Source organism: Grampus griseus (genome assembly GCF_964374135.1).
Source record: "Grampus griseus genome assembly, chromosome: 17".
NCBI lineage: Eukaryota > Metazoa > Chordata > Mammalia > Artiodactyla > Delphinidae > Grampus > Grampus griseus.
This window is the reverse complement of record NC_139011.1, coordinates 14,785,595-14,813,492: the sequence shown is the minus strand read 5'-3', so window position 1 is coordinate 14,813,492 and position 27,898 is coordinate 14,785,595. Positions and strand designations below refer to the sequence as shown.

The window sequence follows — 27,898 nt, the reverse complement described above, 5'->3', positions numbered from 1 at the left end:
CGCACCGCAAAAAAAAATAAAATAAAATACGGCATTGTTTCTCATCATCAAAAAAAAAAAAAAAAAGAAAAAACAAAGGCTCTTCACATGCCACAACTAGGGCGCTTAGCTTCCAGAATCCAATATACCATTTCTATTGTATTAATAGTATATAATATACCTATTACACTAATAGAATGCTATTACAGTACTTCTATTACAGTTGTCTCTTTGAAAGAACACCTTTGAAAAGACCTGACCACCAAGGTACTCTTAACAGAGAAACCTGACAACCCATCACCTGTGTCAGAGAACATTCGCTGGGGCCCGGCACAGGGTTTCTACCATATGAATGAAGGGCACGTCCCTCAGCAAAGCAGGGCAGGCTGCAGGAGCTCTCACTGCCACCCCCGCTGCCTCTAACGCCCTGCTTACTCTACATTTATTCGTACCCCAGCCCTCCTTCCTATGGGAGGAAGCCTAAGCCAGGCCACAAAGACCCTCGAGGCCAGAGTGGTGGTTTCCTTAGACCACAGGGAAGGAGCTCCCTAATCACATGTAAGCAAGTCAATGATCTATTCAAGGCCACCTGGGGATGAAGCCGCAGAGCACAGAGTAGGAACATTTCCCCGCGTGGAGTAAACGCCAAAGGTCAGAGTTAGAAACAAAAAGGAGGATTATTGCATTCAGCCTCCTCCCAAGTGAAAAACTGGACTTTGGAATCCTTACACAGACTGTCGAGTTCAAAACAACACAGGGAAGCGGTAGCATGCTTTAAAAAAATAAAGCAAATGATAAACTCAAGTAACTAACCTTCCGGCTCGGAGTCACTAATCCCCTCTCGACAGAGAGAAATGCCAGCCGCAGGACTCCTGCATCTGGTTACATCAGAGAAGCTATTTCAGGCACGAAAGGGACTCTTTTGTACCATTCCTGGTTGTGGTCGCTGGCGGGGGTGTGTTATTTAAAATACCCACAATGCAAATGTACCCATCCTACATATATTTCATATTGTTTCAATGACGGAGGCAACCTGACCACTGTTTAAAGCACCACCACCTGTCTCAGAACAACTCTCTATAAAAATTAATATAATCTATACATACCAAGCACGTAGCACAGTGCCTGGCACATTCGTGTGTACTGACACACAGGAGCTCTCCTTATTCATAATAATAGCTTCTAAAGGCTACCACGGACCAGGCACTGAACTCTGCCCTTTACACACATTCTCAAAGACTCTTCCCCACAATCCTACATAGGTGCCATTATCAAGTTCAATTTACAGACAATAAAACTGATGTACACGGAGGTTAAAGCAACTTGCCAAAGGTCATGCTGCAAAAAAAAGCAGGCTGTGATTTAATCTAAATCGAAGGTTCTTCACCAGCACGCCTTGCAATTTCCTAACTAACAACAGGGCAGCGTGCGCACCAGAATCATCTACCCTCTCTTCCATTTCATGCTGCAATGATCTTTGTGGTCTCTTTTATGTGGAATGAGAGCAGGGTGGGGAAGCCGTTTATCAACGTGTGTGCCCATCACCACCTTTGGCAGCCGCCCTCATGCGGGGCTCAGCCCTGCTTGCTGAGGTTCTCCCTGTAGCCTCAATTCTTACAGGGTAAGAAGATAGCAGATAGGAGGCTGGAGTGGCCTGTCTTGGCCCCTGGGAGGCAAGAGGAAGCCTGGAGTCAGGAAGCGGGGGTCCAGGCTACTGGAAGGAGTACAGAGAGTGAAGCGAGCTGCCAGGGCCAGTGGCTAACTGCAAGGCCAGGTCAGCTCAGCTGCCCACAAAGTTCTTACTTCAGAGAAGGGGCACAGAGTGACAAAGTGGGGAGAGGCAAGGACATGGTAGAACATCTTCCTATGGTACGCAAGCGCGCGCGCGCGCGCACACACACACACACACACACAGCCCATGACTAGATACAGTAATGTGAAATAGCATTTCATGCCAAATTTATACTAAATACAATCAAAGGAAACAACAGAGTTTCTAAAGCCAAATCACACTACGAAGAAAACAAAAATGGATGGGCTTAAGCATTATTTACAACTGCCAAGATACAGAAGCAACCTAAGTGTCCATCAACCGATGAATGGATAAAGAAGATGTGGTACATATATATACACACACATGCAAATATATACATACACATGTATATATAATGGAATACTACTCAGCCATAAAAAAGAATGAAAATTTGCCATTTGCAGCAACATGGATGGACCTGGAGGGCATTATGCTAAGTGAAAAGTCAGAGAGAGACAAATACTATATATGATATCACTTATCTGTGGAATCTAAAAAATACAACAAACTAGCGAATATAACAAAAAAGAAGCAGACTCACAGATACAGAGAACAAACTAGTGTTTACCAGTGGGGAGAGGGAAGGGGGGAGGGGCCATACAGGAGTAGAGGATTAAGAGGTACAAACTGTCAGGTATAAAATAAGCTATAAGCATAGGGACTTCCCTGGTGGCACTATGGTTAAGAATCCACCTGCCAATGCAGGGGACACAGGTTCAATCCCTGGTCCGGGAAGATCCCACATGCCGAGGAGCAACTAAACCCATGCGTCACAACTACTGAGCCTTGCTCCACAGCCCGCGAGCCACAACTACTGAGCCCACATGCCACAACTACTGAATCCCGCGTGCCTAGAGCCCATGCTCCAAAGCAAGAGAAGCCACCGCAATGAGAAGCCCACGAGCCGCAATGAAAAGTAACACCCGCTCGCCACAACTAGAGAAAGCCCGCTCGCAGCAACAAAGACCCAACGCAGCCAAAACTAAATAAAATAAAATAGATTAATTTAAAAAAAAAAAGCTACAAGCATATATTGTATATCACCGGGCATATAACCAATATTTTATAATAACTACAAATGGAGCATAACCTTTAAAAATTGTGAATCACTATATTGTACACCTGTAACTTATATAACACTGTACAGCAACTATATTTCAATTTAAAAAATATGGAAAGACAGGAAAAGAATGGATGGGCTTAGAAATATGGCTAACTGTCTGTCTTGTTTTTTAAACACTGACAAGTGGGCGTCCGGCCCTTCCTTGCTCAACCTCTGACCATAACAGGCCATCTTGGATCCTCTCCTGATGTTTTCTAAAGTAGTCAATCAACAATACATTGAACTGTCTGGCCCGTTTTCTTTCCACGTGACCTAAGCCAGATGGGTTCATGTTTAATGTTATAGTGCTTCCGTTTAAAGTAAGCCAAAAATGAGAATAATAAAGTTTCTTACACACAAATGCCTTTGGTTCAAAAGGAAGTGTCCATTTCTCTAGGAGGTGGGTCAAAAAGGATCTTGCTGTGATTTATGTCATAGAGTGTTCTGCGTATGTTTTCCTCTAAGAGTTTTATAGTGTCTGGCCTTACATTAAGGTCTTTAATCCATTTTGAGGTTAAATTGATACAGCCACTATGGAAAACAGTATGGAGTTTCCTTAAAAAACTAAAAATAGAACTACCATATGACCCACCAATCCCACTACTGGGCATATACCCTGAGAAAACCATAATTCAAAACGAGTCAAGTCACAATGTTCATTGCAGCTCTATTTACAGTAGCCAGGACATGGAAGCAACCTAAGTGTCCATTGACAGATGAATGGATAAAGAAGATGTGGCACATACATACAATGAAATATTAGTCAGCCATAAAAAGAAACGAAATTGAGTTATTTGTAGTGAGGTGGATGGACCTAGAGTCTGTCATACAGAGTAAAGCAAGTCAGAAAGAGAAAAACAAATACCGTGTGCTAATGCATATATATGGAATCTAAAAAAAAAAAATGGTTCAGATGAACCTAGGGGCAGGACAGGAGTAAAGACACAGACATAGAGAATGGACTTGAGGACACAGGGAGACGGAAGGGTAAGCTGGGATGAAGTGAGAGAGTGGCATGGACATATATACACTACCAAATGTAAAATAGATAGCTAGTGGGAAGCAGCTGCATAGCACAGGGAGATCAGCTCGGTGCTTTGTGACCACCTAGAGGGATGGGATAGGGAGGGTGGAAGGGAGGGAGACGCAAGAGGGAGGGGATATGGGGATATACATATGCATACAGCTGATTCACTTTATTATATAGCAGAAACCAACACAACATTGTAAAGCGATTATACTCCAATAAAGATGTTAAAAAAAAGGAAGTGTCCAAAATTCAAAAACAGAAAATTAAATTTTAAAACAGAAGGGGGACAGTGACCCAAAACATCCTTACTCAAGAAACTGAGCAGAAACCAAGTCTTTCAACAACCTGTGGCATATTATCAAATAATAGCACATGCATGAACACATGCACACACAAAATCTCTGAGCCTTGAGCTCTAAACTTAGGAATGTAACAACATAGGTCCATCTCCAGTCTAGAAAACCCCAGCTGGAGGCCAGAGGCAAGACAACCTCTTCCCAGGGTTTTAACACGAAGGACCACATCTGGGTCAACTTCTCTGGCAGCAAATACAGGATACAGGGCAAGTAGGGACATCAGAAACTGACTCACTGAGATGGTCAACCGATGGCTGGGCAGACACACTCAGGACTGAGGCAACGGAACATGGTGGTAAAAAGCCTGAAGGTTGTGAAATCAGACCCTAGCTCACTTCCTGCAGTGGTAGGAATAGAAGCTACCCTGTGACTGTGGTGAAGCCATAATGGTTCAGTGATGGCAAACAGTGAGGGCTGACTGGCTACCGACGCCCCTTCCATCACCTCCCATCCCATCACCTCCATCGCCAAACCAAGAGTGAACTTCAGCCCCTCAGAGGGTGGGCAACAAGGTGACCTGAGTCTTGGGGTTCTCAAGCACTGATCATCTGAACAAATGGAATTTTGCATCTGTCAACAGCAGAACACTTTAGAGAACAGAAATGATCCTTTGGTTTGCAGCCATGACTAAAACTTTGAGACCTCAAATGCATTACAAGAGTGGAAACGGCCACATTAAAACCAAAACCTTTCATTATGTTTTGTTTTGTTTTTTCTAGACAAATGAACAGTAAGCTACTCTGCATTCTTTTCAGCTTTTTTTTTAGTATCTGATACCATGGCTATTAAAAACAATCTCTAAAAGTCTTTGTTGAGCATCAGAATGAGACAGCTGGGATATTGGCATGAGGAAATGTTCAATCTTGTCATTTTGCAAAAGGAATTCATATTCATAATTAATGATGCTTTTGTCTATGCCAGAAAGAAAATCTAGAGGCTCAACGATGCTTAAGTAAATTCTACCCAAGCCAACTGCAATACAATTTTATAAATTATAGAGCAACAGAGAAAAACAAGATTTTGTGACTTGTGAGCAGAAAGAAAAGGATTAACAAGGCAGCCACACTTCAAGGACAAAATCGGAGTAAAAGTGTTGATTTCTGAAAGGACGGTTTCATTTTCTGTCTCCTCCATAAGAAAGAGTAATCAAAAACTTTTAACATCCTTAGATGTGATACGACTACATGTATTTGAAAGACTCTTTGTTCCCAAGTGTGCCAGACACACATCACCAGGTACAGAACCAAGACCACCATTATCAGCCCAAAATGTCAACTAAAAATAACCAAGATGGGCAGATAAACTTACAAATTAGCTTTGGTTTAAGAGGCGTTTCTATGGAGATATCGGTAGAGAAGTAGAAAACCCTTAAATAAGTAAATAGCCTTAAAGATAACTTTTCGCATTACAGAGCTATTGAAGAGATTACAAAAACAAATCAGTTGTCTTTGTACAGCTCCCATTACAGAGCTGTTGAAGAGATGACAAAGTTTTATTTAGTAACAACTTTGTTAATGGCTAAGGAAATAATGATGAATACAACACAAAACAGGCCAGGGTAAGGGAGGGAAGAGTAAATGCTTAATGGGCATGGTTTTTTGTTTTCTTGTGGTGAAATATACCTAACGTAAGATTTACCATTATAACCATTTTTTAATTAGGATTTTATTTCTTTAAAGCAGTTTAGGGTTCATAGCAAAACTGAGGGGAAAGTACTGAGATTTCTCATATATTCCCTGTCCCATACATGCATAGTTTCCCTAACTAATCAACATCCACCAATAAAGTGGTACCTCTGTTACAACTGATGAATTTTACACAAATACATCATTATCACCCAAAGTCCCCAGGTTACATTAGGGTTCACCGTTGGTGTTGTACATTCTATGGATGTGAACAAATGTTTAAGGACACGTATCCATTATATGGTATCACATAGAGTGTTTTCACTGCCCTAAAAGTCAGCTTTGCACTGTAACCATTTTTAAGGCTACAGTTCAGTGGCATTCAAGTACATTCACACAGCTGTACAACCATCACCACTATCCTAGCCATCTCCAGACCTCTTTCATCATCCTGGGTCCAGGGTTTAATTTGCGGTGATGCAAGTGCTTTGCAAGCAGACAAGGGTGGTGGTTGCACAATACTAAATGCCACTGAATCATTCACTTTAAGTCGGTTAATTCTGTGCTGTGTGAATTTCACATTAAAACAGAACAGCAGTGCCTGGCACACCACGGCACTCACTATTTGTTAATAAATGAATGAGTCCTGGCCTTAAGGAAGCTCACAGGTTGGTAAGGGAACAGGGAGAGAGCAGGAGGTGCCCAGATTCTGGGCTTGGAGCAAAACGGCGCAGCTCCTAACCCCTTTGAGGACTGAGAAAAGGGTTCCCAGAGGACAGACTGCCTGAGAGAAACCTTAAGGGATGAGTTGGAGTATGTGGGGGGAGGTAAGGGAGAAGAACATCCCACGCAGGGGAAGGTGACATTCCCTATCCACGAGCATGGGGGAGATAACTAAAACACTCAACGTTCATTTCACAAACTGGTAACTATGACAGGTGATGGATCTATTAATTAACTTGACTGTGGACATCGTTTCGTAACGTACAATACGTACATTAAGTTATCACACTGTACAACTTTAAAAATCTCACTGTACAACCTAAGTATACACATTTTCACTTGCCAGTCATACTTTAGTAAAGCAGGAAAAAAAATGAAACATTATTAAGAGAAAAATCAAAAAATCAAAATTCATTCATTTTCCCATTATAATACCCCAATCTAATAAGCAGTATAATAAAATAATTATATGTAATATATGTAAATATTTGTAATAATTAGAAAAAACATAATAAAATGTAAGAGTAATAAACAAAATAGTAATGGGGAACTTGTAAATGTCAAAAAAAAAAGTATTTTGGGAGGAAAACCAGTGACCTCAATGGATCTAGAGTAGGGGCAAAAGCTGGGAGGAGACAGGCAAACAAATCAGAAGTGGAATCAGGAGTGAGTGCCGAGATCTAGAAGTGACCGGGAACCCACCGCGTCTGACGTGAGCAGAGGCCCCAGAAGGGACAGGTAATCTTGTGTCAAAGCTGTTTGGGGTTCTCACGGCCTCAACCTCATTGGAGCTCCACGGTCACCCTGACAAGCAGGTACAGCAGACCCGACTGTCCTCTCATATATGACAAAACCAAAGGGTGTCCGCTCAGACTGACCCACCAAGGCCACACGGCCTGCATGGCCTGCAGCCAGCCTCCTGACCCAGGCACAGCCTCTCCGAGAAGGAGGGCAGCTCAGCTAGAATGAAAACTCCAACACTGCGTTCAACTCCTTCACTGTTCTTATTTGAGTTAACCTTTTTTTGGGGGAAAAAAAAAACCCTGCATATTTTCACTGTGGGAAATGGCCTTCGAGTAAAAAAGGAAGCATTCCTTTTTGGTAAGATGTGGACTCTTCATAAAGTTTTACACACAACTCAGCATGGTGGTCATTTCCCAGATGAAACAATGCATGGACCGTCAAATTTCTAAAATCCTAAAATAGTTACAAATAATTTAAAGCCTAGCTTAAATGAACCAAGCTGTCCACAACCGCCTCAAGAAAAGGCAGAGCCGCGGGTCCATTAAACTGCCACATAAAAACACCTAAGAGGTCTAGCTCAGTGGTTCTCGATCAGGGTCATTTTGCCCCACCAGGGGACATTCAGCAATGGCTACAAATATTTTTGATTTTCACAGCCGGGGAGCAGAGACCAGAGATGCTGCTAAACAGCCTGTAATGCACAGGAGAGCCCTCACAACAAAGAATTACGCAGCCCGAAACGTCTAGAGTGCTGGACTGAGATTCTAAATTCCCAGGTGATTCCATATATCCAACTGAACTCAGAGGTGGAAAGAAGGTGGATTGACGGGTCCTGAAGAGCGGATACACACACTCCAGGCTCTGCTGCTTCAGAGCTGTGTGGCATTTTAACCAAGGCGCTTCAAGTCACCGGCCGGTTTCCCTTGTTTGCAAAACGGGGTTCCTACTACCTTCCTCAATGAGATCAGGCTAGCTGAGAGCCTCAACAGGTAGAGGGCCCTCCGTAGATCCTCAAGGCCAAGGCTGGACTAAGGTCCCAGCCGCCTGCAACAGGCAAAGGCTCCAAGGTACTTCACTGTTTCCGAATAGCACACACTCCTGGCATTTGCTTTGTACACACGCATTTGGAAAAGCAAACACCAGAGCACAAAGGCATCCATCTAACATGGTTGGATGCAATTTTATTATCCTTCAGTCTCATGAAACAGGAGTCTGTTGATGGGCAGTGGGAGCCTGGCGTTGGGGATCACTGCATCTCCCTCACAAACGTGCTGGAAGCCCACCTGTGGCCAGTGACCAACAGGACCAGCACCAGTGGGAGGTCAGGGGTGTGTTGACACGGTTCATTTCTTCCTCCGGGTCCAGCACAAGCAACGCATCTTGCGCTTGGCTTTAAATGGTATCATCCGAATGAAGTACCGCTCTCATAATCAGCACAGCCTTTCAACAAGCACAGATGGCACTCACGTGCTTAAATGGCAAATCGAGGGCTAAAATTCGGGGGAGCTCTCCAGGCTCTCAGATCTGGTTCTCTGGGTGGGTTCTGAGAGAGAGGAGTCAGGAAATGGAGGGTGGGGCTTCCATGGTGGCGCAGTGGTTGAGAGTCCGCCTGCCGATGCGGGGGACACGGGTTCGTGCCCCGGTCCGGGAGGATCCCACATGCCGCGGAGCGGCTGGGCCCGTGAGCCATGGCTGCTGAGCCTGCGCGTCCGGAGCCTGTGCTCAACGGGAGAGGCCACAGCAGTGAGAGGCCCGCGTACCGCAAAAAAAAAAAAAAAAAAAGGAAATGGAGGGTGGCAGGCACGTGCAGAGTGCTGAAGGTCTTTTTTGTCTGCCGTCAAGCCCTTGCGACAAACTGAACGGGCTCAACCAGAGTCAGTGGGAATAAAGCCTGTGTCAGTCTTGCATGCCCGTCATTCCCAAAAAGAAGCCTGCAGGTCAGTAGCACAGGATGAAGGTTCCATTTTCACTATCTCCTCCACAATTCCTTTGTATTTTATCAGGTACCTTTAGCCATCTTCAGAGAACTGTATTGCCCCACTATGGGCAATCACATTAAAACAGTACATTTTAAAGATCTCTTTCTGCCTTGGCTGGAACAGTAGTTTCTTTTTATTTGTAATCACTCAGCATTTTCCCCCTCCTAATTTGAAAGGGGGTGGGGGGAAGATGCAGCACTGTAGCTGACTGCAAAATGCACTCAAATGCAGCTCTAAAGGAAAGCACCACCCAGCGGCTCCATGTTGGTTTCCATGGTAACCGGGGTCCCTGGGCCCTGGCACTCACAGCAGGAAATCCTGCAGATTTCCACAGCAGTATCTTTTAACTAGACATAAGATGTCCCATGGCAATTTTAAACATTTGGGAATCAAAAAACATACCGTGTGTGTATGTGTGTGTGTGCGCACGCACACACGCGCATAGATCAATATATTTACAAAACTAAGACAACGTAGATGAAAGAAGCCAAGTTATTCTTACAGATAAATATGCTTATGTCAAACATAACATGATTAAAATATAAGCAAAACAGGCTGTCACACACTCACACACACACACACACAGAGGGCTAAAAGAAAACAAAAACATCTTCCATAGAAAAAGAAAGGACTGCAATGGAAGTGGAAAACTATTTTGGGAAACCAGACAACCAAGGATTCCGTATAAACAAACAAGCCAACAAAAATCTTGACTAACGATAATCAACTGAGAGCCCCGGACCGAGCTTTTTTCCATAGCTCACGTTCTTTCCTACTTGAATGGTCTCAAGAGCTGAAGTCAACAAGCGGTTGGCCAGGTGGCTTTCAGGGGAAACCACAGGACAGAAAGCCCTGACCTAGAGTGAGAATCCCACTGTCCCCACTGCAAGCTGAGTGGCCTCAGGCAAGTGACTTCAGCTCGCTGAGTGTGCTCTGTAAAAATGAAAAGGTTGCACTACTTACTAGATGGTCTACAAGAGAGACTCTCTACCTTCTAAAAATGAAAGACCAGAGCATTATGTTAAACAAGACAAAACAAGGCATCAAACCTCCAGGTAATTCTCATGTCAGGCCACAGATATGTTTCCAAAAGCAGTGTATAAGAATCAAATTTCTTTATATTATATCAGGAGAATTCACTGCCAGACTCTGGGTGAGGGAAGACCTTTGGGATATCCTTTTTCTCTCACTTTCTCTCTTCTCTGAGTGATTTCCCAATACCACATGTTTCTTCCAGCAGAGCACAAGTGAACAGCTAAGGTGAAATTTTTAGTTCAAAGTAGTTTTCACATTTCGTGCATGTTTTCAGGCTGGGGCTTTATCCGAGCAGAGGGGAGGCAGCTATGCAATCAGGCAGAATAGACTCAGCCTAGAAAAATACTAGTTTGACAACTTCTAGTGTCTTCAAGTTCATGTTTATACTCCAAATGGTTATTTTTATCTGAGGCAGGCAGAACAAACCAAGTTCACAACTCTATGGCAAATGATCTTCCATAAGCAAGCATTGTTTAAAAAAAAAAATTGCCTCGTCTGTATGAATTCAAATAATTGCACTTTTTCATTAATGCGAATTCATATTCTACCAAACGTGACTCTGGTATGTCTGTGTGTGTGGCAGCGGGATGGGGTGGAGGGGTTTAGTTATTTTAAGCCAAAACGAAAAGCAAAGGGAAAGAGCTAGGGTGGGGAGGAGGGCGGGAGGGAGATGATGGTGGGAGAGTCCCCCCCCTGCTTGTGCAGACAGCCCCGCAGGCAGCTGGAAGGATGGAGCTGCTGAGTAGACCACTTCATTATGTAAACTGCCTAATGACACAAATAACCATGCTGCACGCAGACCGACCCAGTCACCCATAAAAACACACATCCCCTCCACGCTTGGACCTTCCTCCCCACTGCCACTGCTACCACCGCCACCATGTAATTCACCAGCGTTTATTAAGGCTGCCGAGGTTAAACAGAACAGCATGCATCATATTTTCCCTGGCGTTGCTTGAATTAAGTCAAACCAGAGAAACACTACTGACTTCAGTGGGAGCAAATGCTCCTCTTGGTCAGTGGGAGGACAAGCCTTCACTGGACACAAGGGCTTGGGTGTGGGATTTTTACATCCCTAACTCTCCCTGGTAGAGGATATTAGGATTCTAGTGACATCCTGCTGTGGACACCCAGAAGATACGTATGTAAAAGTGGGACTCAGGTTAGTGCCCTTCAGGCTAACGCACAATAACTGTGCAAGGGCATTTCGGGAAGGTGCAGTGAAAAGCCAAATACCATCTAGGCAGGCCACAAGGAACCACAAGGAAACAGCCCAGCTCTGGCAACTGCTGCTACCCAGTCAAAGATCAATAATAAGCCACTTGTAGAGCGGGAAACGCTGCTACTGTCAGGGATCACTTTTAGTATCAAGATGGGATTGGAAATGAGGGATTTTCATTTCAGCACCAGTGATGCTTGACTCATGATTCCAAATCTCCTGGAATATACCAATTTGCCCATCAAATTAATTGAGTATACAAAGTCCCCATCTCCTAACTCCTTTAACACAACAGAGGAGGGGGAAAAAACAGAAAATAAGATTTTTAGAAATTTATTCAATGAAAATACTCAATAAACATATGGATTCCTTTGTTATTCCTCGTCCTTACCTATAGTGTGCTTTGTAAAAAAAAAAAGTTTAAAATCCACATGTCTCCCTACTGTGCCAGACTCAACACCAAGTCTGAGTTTCATGGAAAGCAAACCAAAAAGTAATGACATTTTAAAAAATGGAAAATGGTTAAGACAAACCTCACATTCACAGGGCCATTTTTAAAAAGTTGTTTTATCCTAAGCAGAGTATGTAGGATTAAATGTATTGTGCTGATGCGTTAAAATGACTCCAGGTCCATCAGCGTAGGAGAACATCAAAATAATGAAACCCAGAGCTGAACGCACATTTATGAGCTCATTTCAAAAGGCATTAGAGCTTTTTATGTCATCCCTCTCTAGGTCAATGATAGCTCCAAAATCTCAGAAGAGAGGGAAACTTTATATCTTGAAGTTATATTTAATAGGCATACAGTTTTTAGCTAGGTTACATATTATTAGAAATAGCAATCATGTACAAAATTTTTTTGTACTTCATATAAGATTGAAACTCATACGTATTCAATAGAAACAGATTACATACACATATATGCACACAGATTCGGAGCGGCTTGAGGGGCTGAAGGAAGTGAATACGGCTACACTAAAGCTATTCCAGGTTTTGGTCCCACCATAGCCCTTTGGTCCCACTTACAGCCCATAAGTTGTAAGCATATCAAAGATGAGCTCTACATAGAAACCAGTTGTTCTGGAACAGAGAATTTGTCTCTCTGTCATTCTAAGCAAGAATCTGCTACTAAGACCAGTCCAATGCTTCAGTTCTTTCAGCTAATATATATATGTATGTATAGGTATATGCTTATATATACATACACACACACGTGTATATATATGTTATACACAAAGGTTGTTATATATGTTGTTACAGATACTGGTTGTATAGATACGTGTGTGTATAGACAGACATACACACGCACATATCCTCATTAAAAGGGTTACAGCTACAAAGCCCAATTAATAAAGGGCAGTTTGACACAACCCGGCGTTAAAGTTGTTCTTTGCATTCATCACGATTCAGAATATTTACAAATGGTGAATACATAACCGTGAGAAGGCAACCCAGTCTTGGATGCCTCTGAATCCACTTATTGTTCAACACTAGGTGACTTTCTGACTACAGGATCTGGTGATACGGATTCGTTTTGCCAAGATATTTCAAGTAAAGGAGATACACCAACAGCAATCACCCTCCTCAGGTTCACGAAAATTCCTTAAATGCACCTTGAAGGGGGCAACAAGCAAAAGGCTGACCTTTCTTAAAAGCTAGGCTTCATCACAAAACAGTTTTCTCAAGCTTGTCCGTTTTTTCTGCTCCCATAAAGAGCCTTTTTTGGACACATTTTTCCTAATCACCCCGCTCCTCATAAAACGTTAATTCCACAGACCTATGTATGTCTGCGTATTACTGTATGCATATCTCTACCTGATACATAAAAAGGGTAAGAACCCCTTCTCTCCTCAAGAACCAATTTCCACCCCCTTTGGAATGATATCTTATCCACTGAGAATGCATGAAACGGACATGCTATAAAAAGAAGGTGGAAGCATTTATTGTTGGGAATTATTATTGTTTACATGTACCTCTCCACCTAACACTCCACCACCACATGCCCGTCTAAACCTTTCTACCACCCACCGACCCAGTGCCTCAGAAACAACACCTCTGTGCCTTCTTTACTAGGTATACAGTAAGCTCTCAGGAAAGCTTTCTGATATAAAACAGAATAAATCAGATGACTCATAAAATATGTACATTTCCTGTTAGCCTTTCTTTGCAGGAATTGTTATACTCCTTATATCCATGCTGTGTCATGTGGTAGCCACTAGGTATATGTGGCTATTTAAATTAAAATTAATTAAAACTAATTAATTTTAAAATTATAAATTCAGTTCTTCAGTTACACTAGCCACCTTTTAAGTGCCTGATAATCTCAAGCTACCATACTGGACAGCAAAAACACATAACATTTCCATCATCACAGAAAATTCTATCACAGAGAACAGCCTTGGCCCAGCCTAAAAGCTCCACGAGGCCAGGACCGCATCGGGGTCACTCACCATGGCACACGCAGGATGTGTTAAGCCCTGGCAAAAAAGCAATGCAATTAAAAGGAAACAAGAAATATGGGAGAAAAGGTAGCTTTGTCTTGGCTCATCCAATTTCCTACTTTAATCAACTACAAATGTTCTTATTTTTCGTAGCTTTGCTCTTATTTACTCCCCACACCCACCTACAATACAGCAATGAGAATTTTCAAGATGTAACTACTGGGCTTCCCTGGTGGCACAGCGGTTAAGAATCTGCCTGCCAATGCAGGGGACACGGGTTCGAGCACTGGTCCGGGGAGCAACTAAGCCTGTGCGCTACAACTACTGAGCCTGCGCTCTAGAGCCCGCAAGCCACAACTCCTGAGCCCTCACACATAGAGCCCGTGCTCCGTGACAAGAGAAGCCACCGCAATGAGAAGCCCACGCACCGCAACGAAGAGCAGCCCCCGCTCGTGGCAACTAGAGAAAGCCCGCGCGCGGTAACAAAGACCCAACACAGCCAAAAAATAAATAAAAATTAAAAATAAATGAATTTTTTAAAAAAAGATGTAACTACCAGCAGGGCAAAATTGGCTTCGGGCTTCCTCAGAATAATTCATATGAATCAAAATCAAGAGGTCAAATTCAAAACCCCAAAAATGAAAGGTAATAGAGAGTTTCTAGGTCATTGTCAATACAGTCTGCCTAGATTCATGTTTTAAAACATTAGAGAAACCAGCTGCTGGTCCATCCACTATGCAAGCAACATATGAAGTACTTTCACTTTATCAATTTTTATTTAACAAATCAGCAACTGTTTCCTGGGCATCTATAATGTGCTACGGCTCCAGAAAATCAGAGGTTGGCACTATGGCAACCACATACAGACTTTAAGTAAAATTAACACCAGCAGGTTTCCATAAAACTTTGAGGCTCCAGATGCATTCTGCTAGATTCCTTTTGCTCCCCATTATCTATAAAGCCTCAGTTGGAGTACGATCATCAGAAAAATTAATACACTCTCCTTGAATCTTTCAAAACAATAAGCTTGGCTCTTAAAGGAAAATTACAACTGAGCTGTTTCTCAAATACTCATAAGGTCTCTCCTCCTTTAAGAATCCTAAGGACAATAACCAAAAATAACTAAGGAGGGGCTTCCCTGGTGGCGCAGTGGTTGGGAGTCCACCTGCCGATGCAGGGGACACGGGTTCTTGCCCCGGTCCGGGAAGATCCCACATGCCGCAGAGCGGCTGGGCCCGTGAGCCATGGCCGCTGAGCCTGCACGTCCAGAGCCTGTGCTCCGCAACGGGAGAGGCCACCACAGTGAGAGGCCCGCGTACCGCAAAAAATAAAAATAAAAAAATAACTAAGGAACCTGAACTGGCACATCCAAGTACAAAACCAGTTTAGTGATCTATTGCCACATCTATAGATTAGCGGGTTGCAGTTTTATGCCTTTTTATTTTTAATTAAGTGAATGAAAGTGTCCATGTTTCTTTAAGGTCATCTTCAAAGAATATGCAGTTCCAGGCCTGCAAAAAAGTTTTTTTATGACCTTATTTTATTTTATTTATTTTTTTCAGTTTGTGGCTGAGTAGCTTCCTAGGTAGAAATCATGACTTAATTACATGAAAGAAAGTTCAGGTCTCAAACACCGAAGTCAATCCAGAAGTTAAGGGCCAGTGAAGTTTCAATTAAACAACCTGGTTAAAGTAAAACTTGGGGGCAAACAAAACCAGTCTGGCTGCCGCAGCTTCCTGTCGCCTCCTCCCCTAAAAGCGAAGATTCCCCCTTTTCCCCCACCCCAGCCAAGAGCAGGTAGCTGCCTTTAACCTACCTGTCCCCGTCCTGTGACCGCCATCGTGGATTTGCTGGGCCCTCTTTGGCTACAATGAAATACAAACTCACTCAGTCCTGAGACTCAACCTCAGAGAAGGGTCCCAAGATTCAAATTCTGAACTCCTAAGTGGAATCTGGCCGAAGACCCCATCTCACCAGCCTCCTGCCCCCAGAGATGACAGCCTTCTTCACCTGGACCCTCCAAGGGCTGCTTACAAACACTGTCTGCCCCCTGCTAAATGCCAGATACTTACCAGCATTTGGGAACCTGGGTTCCTCAGAGAGAAGCAGGATGCAGGCCCTGCCCTGGAGGCAGCTGAGTCTAGTGGGGAAGATGGTGATCACACAGGGAGGTCAACACTCTAGCGGGAGAAGGTGCTACAGAGGCCTCAGGCCTGAGACCCAATTTACCCTGGGGACAGAGGAGTGGGAGTGGTGGGGGACAAAAGGTTCACAGGTGATGTGACTCTCAAACTGGCTCTAGGAAGACAAGCCGAAGATCCTCAAACATCTAAAGGGGGCAGAGAGGGGGTGGGCTGGGAAGGGCACTCCAGGTCTGGAATGCACATGTGCAAGAAGAAAGGGATCAAAGGTTTTAAGGGATTCAGGGAGCAGAGAGCATTTTTTTGTGGGTGGAACTGCCGGCCGTGGGTAGAGATGTCATTGGACAGGTGGGTGACGGCAAGATGGCGAGAGGTCTTATTCTCCTGGGAAGCCTTAAAAAATCTGAGATTCCTAAGCGCCATCCCACTCCACCCCCACCCCCCAGTTAATCAGTAACCACAGGTATAAGGCAGGGCTCTGAAATCTGTACCTTAAAACAAGCCTCCTGAGCGACAGGATCCACGCAGCGCGATGAGGAGAGCGTGGCGTTTAACGAACTCTACTAAAAACACAACGTATTTTTAGGAACCACGACTGTGCCATTCAGTGTTAAGCTGTGGAGACTGTCTTCATCAAGACAGTCTCCGCAGTCAGTGAAGACTGACTGTCTTCATCTCAGCAATCCAGGCTCACTGATTAAAGTCCACCTCTGACCGCCTGGACCTCGCTGGCTGTTGTGAAAGTTCCAGCTTCCACCTGCCCTCCTCAAGCACACATTGCAGGTCTCTTCTAACCGTATTTCTCGCCTAACCTTCTCTCTCCTTTATCCTCTGCTTAACCTCTACTTCCTTCCACTCCCTTTGTCCCCAGAGTGAAAACTGGAAACTCTAAAGATAATATAGAAAGAGAAATTTTAGACTGTCCAACTGCATTTGTATTTTAAGATTTAATAGGGCCAAAAGGAGATTTTAAATCGTAGAATATTAGAGCTGAAAAAGGTTACCTGCGATCCTCTAGGACCCTACTAGGTCCTGGGAAAACCCCTTTTACAAGTGGGGAAATCACAGCCCGGAGAAGTGAAACAAAATTATTCAGGGTCACGTAGCTGGCCAAGCAGAAGACAAACCCAGGCATCCCGGCTCCCAATCTATTCATTATTCCAAGGTGCTACATAGATTGTTTTTTTTTAATGCATTCAGGATCAAGTAACTTTAAAAGCAAACTTAAGTTTATACTAAATCCAGGAGCACCTTACATGAGGAATCATAATTTAATGGTTAAAATCTAGACTCTGGGCCAGGCTTCAGTCTCCCCACTTCCAAGCCATGTGACCTTGGTCGGTTTAGCTCTCTTCGTCCAGATTTCATCATCTAGAATGGAGGTCATAAGCACTGACCTCACAGTGCTGTTTCGAGAATGAAAAGACTCAATCCATGTAAAGCATGAAGGACACAGCCCAGCCCGTGTTACGTATTCAATAAAGGTGATTAGAGATGATCTAGTCGTCTGGGGATCCATTTCCTTCCTTCTTAGAATCTTAAACTCCTCACTCTGGGTTTGGTGTATTATCACCTCAACATCCCGGAGATGGTTTTTCAAAGTTATAAAGTAATTACAGAGGCACACTGAGGCAGCCAAAAATGAAAGTCACACAGCATTATGCTCTCAAAGGCCCTAGCTGACACAAGCAAATGATGCAAGGGCCACGAAGGGCCACTGCTAACTAAGACGTGCCCCTGCCTTCCAGTGAAAGGGGGCACCAGGCTGCACGCTTACAGGTGTAGGAATGCTACTCCCCAACCCCAGCCACCGAGGGTTGAGAAGCCTCCCCCCACCTTTGTTCTTTTCCTTTTCTTTTTTTAAGCAACCCAGACAAATGCACACCAGTCAGTTCAACAACTCCTATGACAGCCCGTGTGCTGGTCCATCATGGACACGAAGAAAATGGAGACCCTGCCTCACAAAAGTCAGGCATCCTTTGTACAACAAATGCCTAGACACTAATTCTTTGCGGCCAATAACACAGAAACGGGTACTTTCACACTCAACACAAGTTGTACATTCATTCCAGAGTGCAAACATCAAAAAAATATGGAACTGTATGTATTATGGTGTTGATTAACTCTTAAATTTCATTATGGTTTAATTATTCACCTAAACACGTACATTATAATAGCGACTTGCACTCTTTCGTTAAAAAAAATGAATAGAGGGCTTCCCTGGTGGCACAGTGGTTGAGAGTTCGCCTGCCGATGCAGGGGACGTGGGTTCGTGCCCCGGTCCGGGAAGATCCCAGGAGCCGCGGAGCGGCTGGGCCCGTGAGCCATGGCCGCTGAGCCTGCGCGTCCAGAGCCTGTGCCCCGCAACGGGAGAGGCCACAACAGTGAGAGGCCGCGTACCACAAAAAAAAAAAAAAAAAAAGAATACAACAGAGTTCTAATGTACTTCCACGTTCTACTTAATAGCTATATGACTAGATTGATTTTGCTCTCATAATGCCTAGCTTTAGAAGATTTTCCTAAATAAATTATATTCATAGCTACTGCAAAATATTTGCTAAAAAGGACAAAGACCTTTCAGAGCCATTCCCTTTGGGAAACAAGATGGAATGCTAATATTTTGGAAACCAGAGACCTGCTAGCTTGAGATTCTGGATACCAGCCCAAAAGAGACTCATTTAAGAATAACTGTTATTGCCTTCTCATCTCTCCAGCAAGAAAGACTCAAAAAATATGATATCTAAAGGCTCTAAGCAAGAGACTGGACTTTCCATAGAGGGTAGATATCAAACTTCAAACTGCATCAGAGTTACACCCTGTAATGACCACAAGCCCAAATATATTTGCTGCTGACCAAAACAGACTGAAGTTGTTTTTTTTTTTTTTTAACAGATTCTTCATTTCCTTGGAGGTGCATACACCATTAAAAGAGATTACCCATAGATCTCCAAAAGGATGTATACATGGACATTAACTGCAGTGTAGCTTGTAACAGTACGTAAGTGGAGATAATCTAAATATTCCTCAAAATAAAAATGATTTGGGCTTCCCTGGTGGCGCAGTGGTTCAGAGTCCGCCTGCCGACGCAGGGGACGCGGGTTCGTGCCCCGGTCCGGGAAGATCCCACATGCCGCAGAGCGGCTGGGCCCGTGAGCCACGGCCGCTGAGCCTGTGCGTCCGGAGCCTGTGCTCCGCAACGGGAGAGGCCACAACAGTGAGAGGCCCGCGTACAGCAAAAAAAAAAAAAAAAGAAAGAAAAATGATTAAATCGTGCTACATCCAGACAGTGAAACTCCATTTGGCTGGTAGAACCAATGAGGTAGATCTCTAGGTACTGACATAGAAAGATAATTATAATATACTGGGGAGCAAAAGCACGGGAACAATGTTTCTTACAGTTACCTTTTGAAAAAGATCTTACAAATATATTTTATTCCATATATCAACCTACCTATTGTTCTACAAGTAATTTTTCTCCCATATGTGTTTAAGTATGCAAAAAAGTCTATAAAAGACACTAAGCCCAATCTCTGCAAATGGTACTGAGAGGGTAGATTTTACTTTATATACTTCGTTACATGACTTTTTTAAACTAAAGAGCATGTTCTATATTTTTCAATTGTTAAGTAAAAATTAACTTAATACAACTAATTTGATGCTTACTGAACATAAGATGTGCATTCAAGTTTCTCTCTTATCATCTCCATAAAATATATCTTTTTTGTATCAACCATACATTTTTTTAGGTCACGTGAGTTCTCACACTCCCATATTCAATAAAGTTATTTCCTCCCAGTGCATATGGATTCTAGACATCGAGATGTAAAGTATTCTGGTATTGCTAAAAGTGACCTAAAATCAAATGGTTTAAAAATGTATCAAAGCAGGGGGCTTCCTTAGTGGCGCAGTAGTTAAGAATCCACCTGCCAATGCAGGGGACACGGGTTCGAGCCCTGGTCCGGGAAGATCCCACATGCCGCGGAGCAACTAAGCCCGTGCGCCACAACTACTGAGCCTGCACTCTAGAGCCCACGAGCCACAACTACTGAGCCCACGCACCACAACTACTGAAGCCCGTGTGCCTAGAGCCCTGCTCCGCAACAAGAGAAGCCACTGCAATGAGAAGCCCGCGCACCACAGCGAAGAGTAGCCCCCGCTTGCCGCAACTAGAGAAAGCTCAAGCACAGCAACGAAGACCCAACACAGCCAAAAATAAAATAAATAAATAAATTAATTTAAAAAATATATATATATATATATAATCTCAAAGCAGGGATCTTGTTCCCTGTGACATTATTTGTCTTTTGTCAACGACATCACCTCCAAACTCCTTCTCTACCTCCACCAGCACCACAGAGAGGCTACTCTGGTTTCTTTTCCCACAAATAATTGTTTTTCCTCCCTTCAACCATGAGAACTTGCAGGCCCTTCCATTTCCCACCGAGAACCACTCTCAGAAGCAGCGTCTGCAAAAACCCAGGTTCGCACTGCAGGAAATTACGGACAATCAGGGGATACATCTCTATTCCATCCTTTAGGGTCCATCCAGTAATTAAACATTAAAATATAAACTTACGAACCACAGAGCCTCAAAAATGCAACACCAGATACGTAAGTTCTTTAAAATAATGGAGCAACTCTTTTAAGAGAGACACACTCTGATGGCTATTCTAGAAAGACATCCATATGACTGATGAGTCCAATTCCAGATCCTGCTGCGGGCGAAGAAAATATGATAAAACCGACCCAATAACACTCACAGCAGTGAACACTGGCATGACCATTGTATTCCTCTTTATACTTGTATATTCTAAAGGTTCCATAACACACACGTATGTGTTACGTAACAAAATTTTTAAGGGGCTTAGAAAAAGATACTGGGTAAGACCCATGTCAAGCTGCCAAACCAGATGAAGAAACCAACGCTCTGATGTCTCCATCACACTCTCTTAGGGAACCTTCTGAAACACCGCTGGCATCTTGGAAATGAGGAGAAATACTACTTCTCCTGGGAGAATTTCCTCGACTCCCTGAGCTGAGTTAATTGCTCACTTTTCCATATTCCCCCAGCACTCTGTTCTACCACTATTACCATACCAAACATATTATTTCCACACTGAAATTCTTCATTTGCACATAGCATCCCCCCCGCCCCCCTGCCACTACAAGCTCCTCCAGGACATGTCGAGTAATATATTGATTTTTGTGGCCCCATGACACTGCCTGAAATATCAGCGGTTTTCAAGCATCTTAAATGAGAAGAGTCCTCGCTGCAAATTCATTTGAATATTTAATTAAGCACTTATGGTAAATGGGTACATACTGAAACCCAGTGGAGGTACATACCCATCATGGGCTTCAGATAAGCTTAACTCTTGTGTGACTGGGAACAATTCCCCCAACACTGGCCTCCAACACCCACATTTTCCCATGTCACCAAGACAATGACAAGAACAGGCATATAGCCCGTCAGTGCACAAGCAGACGCAGAGAGAAGGCAAAAAAAAGAGGCAGGAGAGATTCTCTGAGAATGAAAAGGAAAGCACCCCCTTTGAATGGGGGGGTCTCTAGGTTATGGGTAATGTCACATTTCTAAAGATGGTGCTGGATACAGACACATTTACTTTCTTCTCTACACCTTTCACATGTTATGAATATTCTTTTCTACGATTCACAGTCACTGAAAAACCATTACAAATTTTCAAAAGATTTCCCTTTGTTCATTGATTTAATAAACATACTTTAAACACTTACTGTGTTCCAGGTACTATGTTTTGGGAGGGTTCAGACACGCACACGTCACCGTCTAGTCTATACCTGTAGGGGTTTGCAGTCAAATGTGGGAGACACACAAACAGACACAACACAATAGGACGCTACTTATAATAGGTTTCCTCGTTTTATGGGAACCTAGAAAAAATGGTCTAACCCATCATTCTCACTGCTTCTCATTCCACAAGGGATTGAGGAAAATCTTAAGATGACACATGAGAGGGAAAAACAAATTGCAAGCAAACACACAGCTCAGGACTCTACAACCAGCACATCATTAAAAGTGATCACAAAAACATATCAAGCCAGGACTTCCCCGGTGGCGCAGTGGTTAAGAATCCACCCGCCAATGCAGGGGACATGGGTTTGACCCCTAGTCTGGGAAGATCCCACATGCCATGGAGCAACTAAGCCCGTGCGCCACAACTACTGAGCCTGTGCTCCAGAGCCCTCGAGCCACAACTACTGAGCCCACGCACCTAGAGCCCGTGCTCCGCAACAAGAGAAGCCACCGCAATGAGAAGCCCATGCACCGCAACGAAGAGTAGCCCCTGCTTGCCGCAACTAGAGAAAGCCCGCGTGCAGCAATGCAGACCCAAGGCAGCCAATTAATTAACTGACTGATTGATTGATTAATTAATTTAAAAATACAAGCCATCTCAGGCATAAATAGTGGTTCCTTTCATTTATTTTTCACTCTTCTCGTGCACTTTATTATCTAGAGAACGATTTGCAGCTTCTACGATGTGGAATCCCACAGAGTTAAAAAATCTATATATTTTTAAATATGAGTCAGCTAAGCTCTGATAACTTAAGCTCTATATTCTTGTAAAGCGCCCAAGGGTAAGAGCCCACACGCTGAGCGCCGTCAATGCTGGGAGCCATCCCTCCACCTGCTTACCACGTGTGTTGGTGGCCATGTCAGCCACTTTCTGAAAGGCATCCAAGAAGGCAGCTGCTGCTACTACTGTTGTCCTAAGATGCAAACAGAAAACAAAAGCATGAGGAATGTCTCACACTAGCAGATGCAAGACAGCAAAAAGGCTGCAACTGCTGCTGAGGACTGAAAGTAACCCTCCAGGAGAGACAACCCGACTGGACATGGACAACCATTGGCTTTGTGGACCCACGTTATTCTTAAGAAAACTTTCTCCTTCTCATATTAGCACTCTCCCCCAATAACGTCCAGGTCGTGCAGCGCTAGTCAATAAATGCTAGCAATTCTTCCCACCCAACAGTATAAATTATCACCAGGTTAAAATTTCACCAATGAGGAAAAAGGTATTTCTGCCTAAAAGAACAATTTATTAAAAAATATAAATGGTATACGTGAAAGTGATTTTAGAGTAGGAAAACAATATAGCTATATGGATTGGCAGAAGGAATCTTGGAGAGTGATCGTCTAGGTTAAACAATTCATTTTAGAGTTGGGAAAACTGAGACCACAGCTACATAGTGATTTTCAAGATCACTAGCTCATACCAGGGCTGAGACCAGTAGCCCAGCATGACTTACAGTGCCGTGTTCATCCTACTACAAGATCCAGGCTATGTGACTTTTCCCCCTAAATCATAATTATAGGGAAACTGAGATACTATTTTTTTCAACGTTAGAATGCTACCTAAACAGCATCTTCTGAATTCCTAAAAGCTGAGAATGAGGAGGAGTTACTATACTCATTTGCTGTCCTAGAAGTTATTCTGAATTCTTCACATCCCCTTGAGCACTGGAAGATGCCTTGAGCACTCTGTGGTCTCCTGGTTCCTAGAGTCGTGGTCCAAGATGTCACTGAATGAAAAGTAAGCACTGCTGCATCTCAGGGCCGTGATTACCCAGGACAAGCAAGCAAGCCCCAGGCTCACTCACAAGAACTCTGTAACAGAATTTACAGCCTGATGCTAACTTCCAAGTATTTCACACATGAATCCAGCCCCCACTGAGCATTCCTAACAATGCAAAATTGCTGAAGGATGAAGATGAGAATAAGGACTAAAAGGGAATGAGTTCAAATCAGAGGGAAAAAAAAGAAAGAAATGACCTTTGAACATAAGCAAGAGTAGCTATGAAGCAAAAGGTTCCCGGAAGGTGATGGAGTGGTCCCCAGGAAAACCTGGGCAATAGTCCCTCAGAGTCAAGCTTCAAAACGAGGCCTGGGGGCTTCCCTGGTGGCGCAGTGGTTGAGAGTCCGCCTGCCGATGCAGGGGACATGGGTTCGTGCCCCAGTCCGGGAAGATCCCACATGCCATGGAGCGGCTGGGCCCGTGAGCCATGGTCACTGGGCCTGCGCGTCCGGAGCCTGTGCTCCGCAACGGGAGAGGCCACAACAGTGAGAGGCCCGCGTACCGCAAAAAAAAAAAAAAAAAAAAGAGGCCTGATATTTTCCAGTAGAGCAAGAGAACATTCTGCTCAAAAAAAAAACCAAAAACACAATGACATACACACTAAACAAAACAAAACAAAACCAAAACAAAACAAAACAAAAAAAACACACCACGTCAAAGTATATTTCTTAAAGAGTTGGCACCATGGAAAAGTTAGCTTTATCAAACACCCTGAGAGTTACAAATGGCTCGTTCTGATTTATAATTAATATCTGATACAAGTGCTGGGTTTATTCTTATTCAAGTCAAGGCCGATCTTCCAAATTTAATGAGCCACAGCTGGAGAGGTGCCTTGAGTATTACACAGTCACCAGGGCTCCTGTGAAAACAAGACCGTGGTCAAGTGTGACAAATTAAGAGCTTTTAAACACCGACTTCCGATGAGCCATATTTCACTGACTGCTTTTTTCACAGGACATCTTAGCTCTCTCTAATGGGGCCGAGCAAACACGCATCCATCAGCAGGAGAAAGGAGGGTTCAGCTTACATGCTCCAAGACTATTTGCCTCTTCTATGGTCTTATCCTCATGCACTCCCTAACACAGAAAATTAAACCCTGTGCTTGAGGCTCCTATGGTGCTCTCAGCCAGGTACTAGTAGTTTGACAAAATAAGGAAACGGTCCCTGCCCTCAGGAGGCCTACATATTGTTAATATATATATATGGTACTTTGTACCAGTGGGGATAAGATTGCTTTAAGTCTCACTCTGTATGTTTAAGACAGCTAATCAGTTAATTATTTTAAACTTTACCATCCTCATTGGTAAAAGGGGAAGAGCATCTTTTCCTTGGTCAACCCTGAAAACCTGTCAGACAATTAAATGAGGCTGGATAAGAAAAAATGTTGGAGGAGGGGTTGGACTTAAATGTTTTACTGTTTTACTACAGGAGGTGACCTCCTACAGGATGGAGACTAACCTATTTGAAATAAATGATGATAGCGGCAGAGCTGGGGCAGAGGGGTTTGGATATGATCCAGGATAAAGTAATCAAAGGTTCGTAAGCAAAGAAATGGTAAAGGACTTGACAAGTGGCAAAGGGGCCATAGTCTGGAGCCCGTGGTCCATCTGGATGCCCACTCATGGATCTGGAAATCCCAGGCCCCATGAAGCTGAATGATGGGCAGGGAAAGTTCCACGTCTCCCAAGTTCTTCTCTCCTTATCTGCTGGGGAGCCAGGGAATGCCCAGTGCTACGGCTAAAGTTCTGGGCAGGCACCCCTGGTGCCAACAGGTAAAGTCCTAAAAACCCCATGTCATTCCTCCCTCCTCTGTCATCCACATGGCTTTTTATCTCAGAAAACACCTACCTGCTTTGTCCTCTGGAAAACCATCCCCATACATCCAAACCAACCAATACGCCGTGAATAGGGGTCGTGAAAATAACTGCTTTTTTTTTTTTAATGTCCCAACCCTCTTGAAGCACTCTCTAAGTGCAATCACGCCCCTCCCCTCACTGATTTCAAAGGCATATAGCTTTAACAAGAAGATGTTGCCATATTTTCTGTTTCATATGAAATGATATATTAACAAGCACAAGATGAGGCAATAATAATAGCTCCTTAGAGCACATCAGCATTAGATCCTGGTTTTTAAGCAGTTTTATTGAGACATAATTTGTATACCATAAAATTCACCATTTTTAGGTGTATAAGTCATCAATTTTTCAGTAAATTTAGAGTTATGCAAACACCACCACAATCCCATTTCAGAACATTTCCATCACCACAAAAAGGTCACTCATGCCCATTTGCAGTCAACCTTCTTTTCCACTCCTAGCCCCAGGAAACTACAAATCTACATCTGTCTCAACAGATTTGCATTATCTAGACATTTCATGTAAATAGAATGATACAAACTAAGTTTTAAACTCTATAAGGGTAGGCAGTAATCAGAATGGACTGTGGAGCCAGACTGCCTCAGATCAATTCCCTGCTCTGTCATTTATCAATACTAGCTGTGTGACTTTGGATAAGTTATTCAGCTTATCTGTGCCTCAGTTATCTCATCAGCAAAATGGGGTAACAAGACTATTTATCTCTTGGGGTTGTGAGATTTAACTGTTACCATGTACCTGGCCCATTCTGATCTTACATATAATACTTCATCTGACTCTCAAAATTCCAGTGGAAGGAGGCAGAGCGGATATGAGTTTAATTTTACATACAGGAATCAGAGGTCAGGACGCATGGCTAGTAAGTGGCAACGCCACTGCATGCTTCTCTATCTGCAACACTTCCAAAACTAACGCTAATTTGCCTCTTGGGTCCATCCTATTCCATCCTTTGTCTAAGGATGCTGCCGTTTTCCTAGGGATGACATGCTTCTACTTACCGAAGCTGGGACTGTAGCTTTCCGGCTTTGTTTATGAAATCTTCCCAAACTGGATAGCTCCCCTATAACAAAACAAAGCCATACGTCAGTAAGTCATGCTGTGATAGACATCTGATGAAGACATTGACAGCACACGCAATTCCAATTATACAGAAAACAGTATATGCTCTCTTCCTTTGCAGTCTACGACATGTTGCCCAGATTACTGTACATACAAGTGTATTGGCCCAGAAATGGGTTATGAATGTGCTCGGTCCCTGTGATCCTGTAAACACTACAGATACCAAGTGGAACAAGTTTGGCAGAATCTAAGCCATATATCGATGCATCACGTTTTGAGTCAACAGATGGGTGGGTCCAAATTCAAGATATGTAGACCATTTAAGGCTCTACCCTGAACCACCTGATCATGGCTCTGGCTCTTCTCAGCCTTATCCCAGAAGGCAGGGAGGGGGGAACCAGAGTGACTGAGGCTCCTCTCCAGGAGAGGAGACTACTGGGAAGCATTATTAGACTAGCAGAATCTCGAGGTTGGGAAGTTACCTGAATACAGCTGCTTCAGCTGATGGCTTGAGCCCAGCACCTACATACAGCATGATTACAGGTGGTTCCCCAGCACACTGCAGCTGACAGGGAACTCATCACTCTCCACGGCAGCCTACCTACATCAGCCACCCTGTCCTTTAGGTCCACGCAGCCCTAGTTCTAACCTTCTAGGGATCCACAGAGTTAAGATCAATCCTGCTTCCACACACACATCTTTTCAAAGAACGGAGGATAGCAGCACATTCATCCACAGCATTCCTTCTTTCAGCTCCCAGACGGAATTCTGTGTCTACACGGGCCCCTGCCTCACATCCCCATAGCATCTTGGGGACACTCCATCACATGTCTCTACTTTTCTTCTAAGTATGGTGCTCAGACACGAACTCAAAACTGCAGGTGCAATTCTGATGGGGGCAAACTAGGGCGGGGGGCGGTTACAGCTGCAGGCTAGAATGTGAATGTTACGAACCTTGACAAGGTAAAAATAACGTATGACACCTCTTGATTTTGTCATTAGGAGAGGGGATGGGAAAACTATAATGAAGTTAATCATCTCATCTTTTATTACAGAAGCCCCATCAAAATAGTCTAAAACTGAAACTGACCTAAAACAATGATTTCACCTTCCTAATGGTTTTAATAATCTTTTTCTCTTATGCTTAGGAGCACAGTTTCTCTAC

The 27,898-nt window shown here is 43.6% G+C and overlaps 1 protein-coding gene across 4 annotated transcripts in view; it reads right to left on the bottom strand.

The window, feature by feature from the left end:
• MTSS1 (MTSS I-BAR domain containing 1) overlaps positions 1 to 27,898 on the bottom strand; it is a 164,390-nt gene that overhangs the window by 116,458 nt on the left and 20,034 nt on the right. For all 4 annotated transcript variants that reach the window (XM_082675320.1, XM_082675321.1, XM_082675318.1 and 1 more), the window contains exons 2-3: positions 26,673 to 26,734; positions 22,861 to 22,934 (exon numbers count right to left, since the gene is read on the bottom strand). In XM_082675320.1, the coding sequence (XP_082531446.1) occupies positions 22,861 to 22,934; positions 26,673 to 26,734 (136 nt within the window). The remainder of the gene's footprint in view (positions 1 to 22,860; positions 22,935 to 26,672; positions 26,735 to 27,898) is intronic.